Source organism: Octopus sinensis, linkage group LG9, assembly GCF_006345805.1.
Source record: "Octopus sinensis linkage group LG9, ASM634580v1, whole genome shotgun sequence".
In the NCBI taxonomy this organism is placed as follows: Eukaryota; Metazoa; Mollusca; class Cephalopoda; order Octopoda; family Octopodidae; genus Octopus; species Octopus sinensis.
This window is the reverse complement of record NC_043005.1, coordinates 23,583,276-23,596,066: the sequence shown is the minus strand read 5'-3', so window position 1 is coordinate 23,596,066 and position 12,791 is coordinate 23,583,276. Positions and strand designations below refer to the sequence as shown.

The following is a 12,791-nucleotide window of genomic DNA, read 5'->3' as shown; positions in this document are numbered from 1 at the left end:
AGCAGGGAATTGTATCAGACTGCCAAAAGAGAAGCTAGGAGACAGGTTTATTTAGCCAGAGGGGAAGCAGATAAGAAAAAATTTGCCAATGTTCTGCGCCGTGAGGACCAAAGACTGGAGGTGTTTCGCGTTGCAAGACAGTGTGTGAGAGAGAATCGTGATGTGGTAGGAGAGAAGTGTGTTCGCATGGAAGATGGTTCACTTGCGCTAAATGAGGATGCAAAGAGAGAGGTTTGGAGATGCCACTATGAAAGGTTGCTGAATGAAGAAAATGAATGGGATAAAGAGAGTCTGCCGAATGTTGACCCAACAGAGGGACCAGCTATCCGAGTTGATAGTTCCGTGGTAGCTAAGGCAATTAGAAGCATGAAGACAGGAAAAGCCCCAGGCCCATCAGGAATCACTGCAGAGATGCTCAAAATGTCTGGTAGCGTCGGCTATAGCCTAGTCACCCGTATAGTTAATCAGGTGATACACAAGGAGTCATACCCAATGACTGGTGTAGCAGTATAATAGTCAACTGCTACAAAGGTAAAGGTGATGCCCTAGATACAAATAACTACAGAGGTATCAAGCTGTTGGATCAGGTGATGAAGGTTACGGAGAGGGTCATAGCCCAACTAATTAGAGAGAGAGTTAGTTTAGATGAGATGCAGTTTGGGTTTGTGCCAGGGAAAAGTACTACTGATGCTATATTCCTGGTAAGGCAGCTGCAGGAGAAATACCTAGCCAAAGATAAGCCCCTGTACCTGGCTTTTGTTGACATGGAGAAAGCCTTCGACAGGGTCCCCCGATCCCTTATCTGGTGGGCAATGAGGAAACTAGGGATAGATGAATGGTTAGTGAGAGCTGTGCGGCCATGTATAGGGACGCTGCTAGTAGGGTGAGGGTTGGAAATGAGTACAGTGAAGAATTCCGGGTAGAGGTAGGGGTCCACCAAGGCTCAGTACTCAGCCCCCTCCTATTTATCATAGTCCTCCAGGCAATAACGGAGGAATTCAAGACAGGATGCCCTTGGGAGCTCCTCTATGCTGATGACCTTGCTCTAATTGCTGAGTCGCTATCAGAACTGGAGGAGAAGTTTCAGGTGTGGAAACAAGGATTAGAATCGAAGGGCCTCAGAGTCAATCTAGCTAAAACCAAAGTCGTAATCAGTAGGAAGGTAGACAAATCACAAACACCTTCAGGTAGATGGCCCTGCTCGATCTGTAGAAAAGGTGTAGGTAGAAACTCTATAAGATGCACCAAGTGTAAGCTATGGACACATAAGAGATGCAGCAATGTCAAAGGAAGGCTAACTAGGAAGATGGTTTTTGTATGTGCAGATGCTCAGGAACAATAAACCTGAAAATGCTCTGAGACCAACTTCCGTCACTTTCCAGGGAGAAAAACTAGAAATAGTTGATAGTTTCCGTTACCTAGGTGACCAAGTCAGCAGTGGGGGCGGGTGTGCTGAAAGTGTAACTGCTAGAGTAAGAATAGCTTGGGCAAAGTTCAGAGAGCTCTTACCTCTGCTGGTGACAAAAGGCCTCTCGCACAGAGTGAAAGGCAGACTGTATGATGCGTGTGTACGAACAGCCATGCTACATGGCAGTGAAACATGGGCCGTGACTGCTGAGGATATGCGTAAGCTCGCTAGAAATGAAGCCAGTATGCTCCGATGGATGTGTAATGCCGGTACTCACACTCGGCAGAGTGTAAGTACCTTGAGAGAAAAGCTGGACCTAAGAAGCATCAGTTGTGGTGTGCAAGAGAGACGTTTGCGCTGGTATGGTCATGTGGCGAGAATGGATGAAGATAGTTGTGTGAAAAAGTGCCACACCCTAGCGGTTGAGGGAACCTGTAGAAGAGGCAGACCCAGGAAAACCTGGGACGAGGTGGTGAAGCACGACCTTCGAACTTTAGGTCTCACTGAGGAAATGACTAGAGACCGAGACCTCTGGAAGTGTGCTGTGCACGAGAAGACCCGGCAGGACAAGTGAGTCCATAACCCGTGGCCTTCTACATGGGATGGAGCCAGCCTACATATGCATACCTTCCCTTCTTGGGACACAAAACTCTACTTGTGAAGACGTGTTGAGGCAAGTGAGGATCAGAATTGAAATCAATCAATGGAAATTGCGGATGTGTTACCAGTGCCGGTGGCATGTCGAAACTCTACTTGTGAAGACCCGTTGAGGCAAGTGAGGATCAGAATCGAAATCGATCAATGGAAATTGCAGATGTGTTACCAGTGCCGGTGGCATGTAAGAGAACTTTCCGTTTCGCGACCGTTGCCAGCACCGCCCCGTTTCGTGTCCGTTGCCAGCCTCGCCTGGCCCTCGTGCCGGTGGCACATAAAAAGCACCATCCGTTCGTGGCCGTTTGCCAGCTCTGTCTGGCACCAGTGCGGGTGGCACGTAAAAAGCACCCACTACACTCACGGAGTGGTTGGCGTTAGGAAGGGCATCCAGCCGTAGAAACACTGCCAGATTTGACTGGGCCTGATGAAGCCTTCTGGCTTCACAGACCCCAGTAGAACCGTCCAACCCATGCTAGCATGGAAAACGGACGCTAAACGATGATGATGATATATATGTATATATATATATATGAAAGAAGGCTTGAAAATGCAATTTTAAAGATGTTTAAAATTACATTTTCAAACCTTCTTTCATATATATTTCCACTCATGCAGTACCTTACAGCTTCACTTTGTTTTATTTATATATATATATATATATATATATATATATATATATATATATATACTTGTAGCAGTAGAGGTTGCTTTGACTCTTATCTTTGCTTTATCCATTTTTTAACATACACACCTGTCTAATTTTGTAATACATTACGATAATTACAGTCAGAAGCTGCTTAGGGCCTCACCAATTGACCTCACCCATTTCAGCAAGATTCCACCAGCACTCCTAAACTGGTGAGATCAAAAATTTTATTTATAAATAAAAAAATATACAAATGAAAAAAAAAAGAAACTATTTTTTCTTCTATTTTACTTGAATTTTTATTTATTTATGACTGGTTGAGATATTTGACGCCTCTCACTTGCAATGCCATCTACATATTCAGACAAAAAAAATGTCTTCTATTTCTTTAAACTTTTTTTTATGATACAAGAGCCTAAATATTATTAAATGAGGGCCTGGCAAGAATTAATGAATGATATAGCCAGGGATGTGGTACAAAGGATTCCAACGACCCAGTCTTTAGTGACATGAAAGCCAATAATAACATTATGTATTTAGCTGTTATTGTCGTCTTTATTTCTGCATTTCTTCTCATAACAGAATCCCACAAACACACCTAAGTAGTCCTTGGGACACACAAGCTTTTGTGACACTGAACAATCCATAAGATAAACCTTCCTCTTGATAACAACACCAGTCCATCTGGGAGGAAGAGATGAGGGGGATGTTTTTAATGATTTAGTAAGAGGAAAGGGAGAGTTCGGCACCTTTCTTCAGGGCCTCCATGACGAGTGGAAACAAAAGAGAAAATTATCCTCGGACCAGAGATCTGTCCCAAATATAAGCATCTATTATAGTTTCCTGAAAATCCTACCATAGTACAGAATTTTGCTACATGAAACATTAGCTTCAATGTCTATTGATGTCCATGTAACATGGAGGTCAATGGAAAATAGGCTTAATGTTCAATTCTATGTTTTAGCAAGATCTTCTAGAACACCGTCTTCCCCTAATACAGAGGCTGTCAGTACTTGTAGCAATGGATGCTCTACTGAAGACACCCAACAACCAAGTAATGAAGTCCAGTACACAAGATGAAAACCAATCCCTCCTGATGGTCAACCAAATGGTTCCTGTCAACCAAATTTCACTCACAAAGCATCGATCAAAACAAGGTTATAGAAAAAGTCACTTGCCTAGGGTGACATGCAGAGGTAATGAACCTGAAACTATGCAGTTGCCAAGTAAACTTTGTGACAATGTGGCCATGCTGTGGCACATATGCTACTACCTAATTTTATATGCTGAGATGTGTTAGGTGTCGACATGGCTATGTGATTAAGAAGTTTTCTTCCCAACCATGTAGGTTCAGGTTCAATCCAACTGCATGCACCATCTATTGCCCTTCTTCTCTAAAGATAATGAAAAGTGATTTTTGAAGGAAATACAGCAGCTCTTTCAAAAAGAGTTAAATGACTATGTTGAGGCTCGTATCGTATGTGATAATGTGCCCAGGATGTGACAGATAGAAGGCTGGAACCCTATTGGCGGAATTGTTCCTTAAGCCCCAGTGATGGAACTTCTATGTAGTCACTCAATGTGCTAGAAATGATAGTCAAATCTTGAGATCTTACATCATGCTTTGTTGTCTTTTCATTTGGTCACATGCTATAATTCAGCTTGTTCATTATAGCTCTCTCTCTATATATATATATATGTATATCATCATCATCATCGTTTAACGTCCGTTTTCCGCGCTAGCCTTGTATGAGAATTTGGTAGATGGATATTAAAAGAAGCCTATATACATGTGTCTGTATGCATGTGTGTGTGTGAGAGAGCATGTGTTTTGTGCTATGACATTGCATGATAGTTGTAGACAAGTATCACTGTTAAACTAGCAGTGTTGTTAATTTCCAATCTTCCATGGAAACATGCATGGCTATGAAGAAATATTATCTTGCTTGGAAACAGATGAGGTTTGATGGCAGGAAAAGTATCCGGCCATAGAAAATCTGCCTTAACGAATTCCATCTGGCCCATGCAAACATGGAAGAGCGAACATTAAAACAATGATGTTGATGACGATGATGTAATACAAAATAAAATGCTCACAGTGGATTTGAACAAGAACTACGAGCTAGTAAGTGGCTCAGCACACCTTACACTCCATGTCATTATGTTGTAAGTTCATCTGTGCAGTTCAAGCGAGAAACCCACAAGATCAGTTGAGCACCAGATTTAAAGCCTGCAGATTTCTAGTTCAAACCTTTCACATTCCATGTTCAAAGTTCACTAAAATTGATTTTGTTGCTTTCATGCTTCTCAAAAAAAAATAGTCAGCCAAAGCAAAATTTGATCACAGAATTTTAACAAAGGAATGCATGTGTAAATTACAAGGCTTACTTTGAAACGACAATGTTTTGGGTTCAGTCCCACTGCGTGACACTTTGGGCAAGTGTCTTCTACTATAGTACTAGGCTGACCAATGCCCTGTGAGTGAATGTGGTTGATGGAAAGGCAGCAAGCTGGCAGAAACGTTAGCACGACAGGCAAAATGCTTAGCGGTATTTCATGTCTTTACGTTCCGAGTTCAAATTCCATTGAGGTTGACCTTGCCTTTCATCTTTTCAGGTTCAATAAATTAAGTACCAGTTGCGTTCTGGAGTCGATCTAATCAACTGGCCTCCTTCCCAAGAATTTCAGGGCTTGTGCTTAAAGTAGAAAAGAATGTGGTTGATGGAAATTGTGTGGAAGTCCATTGTATACATATATATATATATATATATATATATATACGTGTGTGTGCATGTGTGTGTGTGTGAGTGTGTTTGTCCTCAAGTCACTTGACAACCGGTGTTGGTTTGTTTGTGTCCCAGCAAACGAGACCGATAGAGTACATACCAGATTTTAAATAAAATATCAAGCACTGGGGTAATGCCCCAGCACAGCCACAGTCCAATGTTAGAAACATTTTTGCCTGACATGCTAATAATTCTGCCGGCCCAACCCCAAAAGGATGAAAGACAAAGCTGACCTTGGCAGATTTTGAACTCAGAACATAAAGACAGACGAAATGCCACTAAGCATTTTGTGTGCTAATGATAATAATAATAATAATAATAATAATCTTTTATATTATGGGTACAAGACCTGAAATTTTGGGGGAGGGTACTAGTCAATTACACCGGTCACTGGTACTTAATTTATTGACCCTAAAGGGAAGAGGGCAAAGTCAACCTCGGCAGAATTTAAACACAGAACATAGCAATGGACTCAATACTGCTAAGCATTTCCTCCAGTGTGCTAACGACTCTGCCAGCTCACCACCTCCAATACGATAAACATAATAACATAATCAATAATATGGTGCTAATACTTATCTGGTACTTATTTTAATGGCCCTTGAAGGATGAAAGGCAAAGTCAACCTCGGCAGAATTTGAACTCAAAACGTGAAGACAGCTGAAATACCACTTAAGTATTTTGTCATTCACTTCCCAAATAATAATGATTGATGATGATGATGATGATGATGATGATAATAATAATAATAATAATTCTTTCTACTATAGATACAAGGTCTGAAATTTTGGGGGATGGGGATAGTCGATTATATCAACCCCAATACTCAGCCGGTACTTATTTTATCGCCCCGAAAGGATGAAAGGCAAAGTCAACCTCGGTGGAATTTGAACTCAGAACATAAAGATGGATGAAATACCACTAAGCATTTTGTCCAGCATGCTAATGGTTCTGCCAGCTATTCACTTTAATAATAATATTAAAAATAATAATAATAATCTTTTCTACTATAGCACAAGGCCTGAAATACTACAGGCACAAGGCAGGGGTAAGTCGATTACATTGACCCCAGTGTTTCACTGGTACTTAATTTATCAACCTTGAAAGGATTAAAGTCTACCTTAGGAGAATTTGAACTCAGACGGTAGCAACAGGTGAAATATCACTAAACATTTCATCCAGTGTGCTAACGATTCTGCCAGCTCACCACCTTAATAACAACAACAACAACAACAACAGCACCAAGCAGTGGCTCTCATGGCTTCTGATCTTAACTGATTGGAAGTGTTATTATGTGCATTGTTTTGTCTTGGTATAAAAGATGGGCTACAACAAATATTCTGCTCAATACCACAGATTTGCTTGTCAGTTGTTTAACCTTAATCAGTTGACCATGTCCCTTAGTGGCTGACGATATGTGCATCTCTGATCATGAGCAGAAGTAGTGGGAGAGCATCATAGCCATGTGTTGAGAGGAATTCTTTGGGGTTTAAATAATTCACCTTTGGAAACACAGGCGTTTTATTCATCAGCCTTAAACAAAACTTATTCAGGGACCTTTTGAGCGGGTAGGCTCAACCTGAAGAAAATTCTAACTGGGTCCCCACCTGCAAGGTCATGCGCTGTTTACCTTGATATTAGATCAGCATGTCACACGTATGGTTGTGATGCATGTGCCTGGTGTATCCTTATCAGATGGCTAGTCATGATGGATATATTGGGCTTTGTATATTTGTACCCCAGTGTCACTTTGATGGCATGCACTGCTCTCTCACTCAATAATAATAATAATAATAATAATTCATTCGTTTATTGGCCACAAGGGCTAACAAAAATCAATTTAAACATAAAGGGACAAAACACAGGACGAAAGTTACAAAGGGTTTTTTTCCGTTTGAAAAAGTCCGTGTACAAAAGCAGGATAACAATAATAATTGTTTCTAAAATAAAAGCAGGATTAGAAATTTGGGGGATAGGATTGGTCAATTACATCAACCCAATGTTTTAACTGGTACTTATTTTATTGAGCCTTAAAGGATGAAAGGCCAAATCAAACTCAGCAGCATTTGAACTTAAAACATAAACAACCAGAAGAAACGTCACTAAGCATTTTTACCTGATGTACAAACAATTCTGTCAATTTGCCAGTTGTTTCTGACATATGATCAAGGCCACAATTTTATGGGATACCTGAATCTTAGTTATTTTGTCACACACCAGAAAGACAACTGGTACTTTACTTTTATCAACCCATAGAAAGATGAAACGCAAAGTTAACCTTAGTAAGACTTGAACTCAGAATGTAAAAAGTCGTAACTAAATACTGCAAAGAATTTCATCCAATGCTCCTAATGATTCCACCAATCCATTGCCCCACGAGGAATTTTTAAAAAACAACCATCAAATGTGTTCAATGCCAAGACTGTGTCTGGACAATGTGACTGCAGTGCCATTCACTAAAGACAAAGCACTGACGTAGGATGTTATATCACCCAACACCCCTTCTCGTCGACTAGTCAATTTGATAGAATTTCTGTCATATGATCTTTGGCACTATAAGAAAAAAGAGGAGAATGTCTTTCTTTCAGACTGAGAATCTAAGTATGTGGTTAGCTTGTTGCAAAGCTAATAAAGTATTACAGCTTATTGTAAAGAAGCTGAAGACTGGCCTTTGATGTAAATTATATTTACATAATTCTTATTGTAATTTGCATATTTCAAATTTTATAACAACGAGAATGATGATGAGGAAGGGGAAGATGGTTTTTAACATAGGCACATGACCAGAAATTTGGAAGCAAGGAAACAGTTGATTCCACTGACCTCTGTGTTTGACTAGTGCTTACTTCATCAACCTCTTAAAAAGGAAGAAAGGCTAAGCGAAACCCAGGGAGATTTGAATTAAGAACATGAAGGGTCATAACTGTATGGCATTTTGTTCCCCACTGTTCCACAGACCTCTGCTATCCACCATCCTTATGATGATGATGATGATGATGATGTCAACAATGATGATGACTATGATGATGACAATGACGATGACAATGATGATGATGATCATTAACTTATCCACAAGGCTGCAACTTTTGGAGGAAGAGAGGAGGTGATGTTAATGTATTTCCCAAAGATGTTAATGTATAAGTAAGCTGGCTTTGGCTAAGAATTGAAACCAAACCACTTGACTTGCCTTGCCAGGAGCTTAACACTTCTTTGTTCCATTCTCAATAATGGTATTTATAATAATTTATAGTAGGCCCACCAAAAGTAACTCGTGCTAAAGAAGTTAAGGTCTCAAGTTAAGATTAAATAAAACATTGACTGAGCTCTAAAAGATATCTACAATCATTTCAAAAAAAAACAGGAGAAAAATGTATTAAAATAAAATACATTTTCAAGAATTCTAGTTAAAAAAAAAACAGAAAGAAAGAAAAAATTTGATTCTTTTTTAAATCAGAAAAATATTATTATACAATTTTATATAGAAACTTATATAAATTAGGTAAATGATAAATTAAAATGTGACGAGGGATTTGAAGAGAGTAGGAAGAGAGAGGGCGTGAAGTTAGAATTAAAATAAAAACTTGAGAAAAACATTAAGGGCAAACGATTTTGTTATAATCATTCTTTTCAAATGTGTTTTTTATCTTTTTCATCGTCTCTGCATCTTTTTAATCATCTTCATAGTCTTCTGCATCATTGGTGCAATGACTTTTGTGGCTGAAATGAAAAGAAACATGTAGATATAGATGTCAAATACGCACAAACAATAATATCCAGTTAAGAAGCAAAAAGAACATTCACAAATAAACACACACACACACACAAACAAACACACATATATATAGTGATTAGGGAGTTGGACTCATGACCGCAAGATCGTGATTTCAATTCCTAGACCGAGTGGTGTGTTGTGTTCTTAAGCAAAACACTTCACCTCACGCTGCTCTGTGATCACCTCGACACCTGAGGTGTGGTACACAATGCACCTGTTCAGACAATGTTGATTTGATGGAGAGAGTGACCTAATGTGCAGCAAAAACATTTGATCACTATAAACAAATCATTTATGAAGGTCATTCAGCAAAAGCTGAAAGCTCATACATCATCTTTGATGGGAGAGTCCGTCATATATATATCTATATATATATATCATCATCATCATCATCATCATCATCATTTAACGTCCGTTTTCCATGCTGGCATGGGTTGGACAGTTCGACTGGGGTCTGGGAAGCCAGGAGGCTGCACCAGGCCCCAATCTGATCTGGCAGTGTTTTTACAGTTGGATGTCATTCCTAATGCCAACAACTCCGAGAGTGTAGTGGGTGCTTTTTATGTACTACCAGCACAGGACTCCCAACTACAATTTCTTTCTATTTGACTTAATTTTGATATATATATATATATATATTAATAGAGAAAAGTTGGACCTAAGAAGCATCAGGTGTGGTGTGCAAAAGAGACAACTGCATTGGTATGGTCATGTGGTGAGAATGGATGAGGATAGCTGTGTGTAAAAGCGCCACACCCTAGCGGTTGAGAGAACCTGTGGAAGAGGTAGACCCAGGAAGACCTGGGATGAGGTGGTGAAGCACGACCTTCGAACATTAGGCCTCACCGAGGCAATGACTAGTGACTAAGACCTTTGGAAATATGCAGTGCATGAGAAGACCCGGCAAGCCAAATGAGACCATAACCCGTGGCCTATGCCAGGGGAGTAACCAGCCTACTTATGCGTACCTTTCCTTCATTGGACACTAAACTCTGCTTGCAAAGACCTGTTGAGGCAATCGAAATCGAATCAAATTTGATGACTGGCACCCATGCCAGTGGAGCGCTAAGAGCACCATCTGAGCGTGATCGTTGCCATAGCAGTGGACTGGCTTCTGTGCCGGTGGTACGTAAAAATGCCGGTGGCACGTGAAAAAGCCATTCAAGCAAGGCCATTGCCAGTGCTGCTGGACTGGCTCCTTTGCAGGTGGCACTCAAAAAACACCATTTGAGCATGGCCATTGCTAGTACCACCTGACTGGCCATCATGTCAGTGGCACGTAAAAGCACCCACTACTTTTTCGGAGTGGTTGGCATTAGGAAGGGCATCCAGCTGTAGAAACTCTGCCAGATCAGATTGGAGCCTGGTGCAGCCATCTGGTTTGCCAGTCCTCAGTCAAATTATCCAACCCATGCTAGCATGGCAAGCGGACATTAAACGATGATGATGATGATATATATAATAAAATATATGTATATAAAGGGAGCCCCAAAAGGGGTCTCAGGGAGTAGTATCCCTGCCTTCCTGAGCTAGTTTTCTACCACATTTCTTAAAAATCATAGTAGCAGCCTTGGCCTCAGGATCACTCATGTCTAGAAATTGAGGTTGGAAGTAAACAAGAGCATGCATCCCATAGAAAATCCAGCTCCAAAAAAGCCTCATGATAGCAAAGGAGAATGGGCACCAGCTAGTCCAAATGTTGGGGTGGGCTGCACCTGCATACCTCAGTTGCTATGGCATTGAGGTAAATCCAGCCACCCGTGTTAGCGGGGACAAAACACGGATTTAAAACACTAGATGATGATGATGATGATGATACATGCACCACACATATACACAGATATGCAGGAGTGGTAAACCTTTCAAGTAAGATGACAACGGATTGAGACACCTTGTGCTTGGCCATACTCAAGAAGACCTGCACCCAGCAGCAGAAGTGTTAAGACCAATCCTTTTGGGTGCGTAAAGCACCCATGGTAGTGTCACATAAAAGTACCTGTGCAGAGCAATGTAAAAACGCCCATGCGGTGACACATAAAGCACTCGTGTAGCGTCACATGAAAGCGCCCATGCAGTGCCACATAAAAGCATCCAGCACATTCTAGAAAGTGGTTGGCATTAGGAAGGGCATCTAGCCATAGAAACCATACCAAATCAGACTGGAGCCTGGTGCAGCCCCACCCCCTGTCAGCTTGCCAGCTCTGATCACACCATCCAACCCATGCCAGCATGGACAACGGATGTTAAATGATGATGATATAAGTGGATTCTCCTGTCAGTTTCAATGTATGAGATCAGGTGGAGCAACTGCAAGGATATTCTATCAATGGGCAGTGTAGATATCATGGTTGATGAAATTCTCTGCTAGCAGCAGTTGCAAAAAATGGACAAGTAATTCATTCCTTGCAGCACTATGTTGAATTCTTGCAGGAAAGATATTTGGGATAGGTTAAGGTTACATGCAGAGGGTGATTTATCATTCATTGCTGAACCCTTTTGTTACCGTATTTATTTTGAGATGCTTTGTGTTTCTTTCAATTATTTTGAATATAACAAAGAATTTAATAAAATAAGTTCATTGTCATTAAGCTAGTGTTAGGAACATAAATTGTGACTAAGGTTTGGTGGAAGATTTAAATTCAAAACTTATGTAAACATGGCATTTGTACTACAGAGCCAGAGGCAGTTTCAGCCGGGTTGGTATTGAAAGGGTTAATGACTGTCAGACTGGAGTTAAGCAACAAACCCCATAAATTGTTATGATTTGGAAGCAATAAAAAAACAAGTATAAAATCAATGGAATGTTGGATGGACAATGAAAAAGATATTAGTTGATATTACCTGACAAGTGTTGTATCTAAGACCAATGTACTGAAGAAGCAAATGGTCAGTATGTTGCCAGTAGATTAAAGCTCACCACAATAAAGAGCAGAAACAATATAAAGCTATTTTTAGTTTATATATTTCTTTTGTCATCTCTGACTTGTGATATTTACTTCCTAAATTGTCAGAACAGCTTTCTTATGAATTATAACTGTTGTTAAGGAAATATCTCTCTTACTTAAAATATATTTCTTCGGAATTGGAAATATATTTCTTTGGATATTTAAAAAGGAGAGAAATATTTCTTCAAAAGTCTGAAATTTATAGACAAACCAATTTTCCCTCTGGCAACTGTGTAAACCAGTTGTAGAAGTACACCTGTTACTTGTCACAGGCAATAAAATGGATCATCAAGGGGAAAAGCATTTAGTCATACAACACTGTTTCAGAAACGTTGTCCACTCCATGCAAGAATGGAAAAGCAGACAGACAACAGCAACAACTGAAAGGCCCCATACCACATTAAATCACTAGGGATTAAATCAATAAGTCTTCAATTAGTGTGTGTAGGTCAAAAGAGACAGAACTCATCTTTCTCCAGCCACAAATCAGTCTTAACAGAACAAATTTATGATCTAAGGCATTCCAGTCATGACCATCATATCTTTTTCCAAATATGTCTTGCACTACACTGTCCAAAAT

The 12,791-nt window shown here is 40.1% G+C and overlaps 1 protein-coding gene across 1 annotated transcript in view; it reads right to left on the bottom strand.

Moving 5' to 3' along the window:
* Nucleotides 1–9,140: 9,140 nt before the first annotated feature.
* LOC115215696 (transcription elongation factor B polypeptide 3) overlaps nt 9,141–12,791 on the bottom strand; it is a 35,774-nt gene continuing 32,123 nt past the window's right edge. The window contains exon 11 of the mRNA XM_029784978.2: nt 9,141–9,211. Within this exon, the coding sequence (XP_029640838.1) occupies nt 9,144–9,211 (68 nt within the window). The 3' untranslated portion in view covers nt 9,141–9,143. The remainder of the gene's footprint in view (nt 9,212–12,791) is intronic.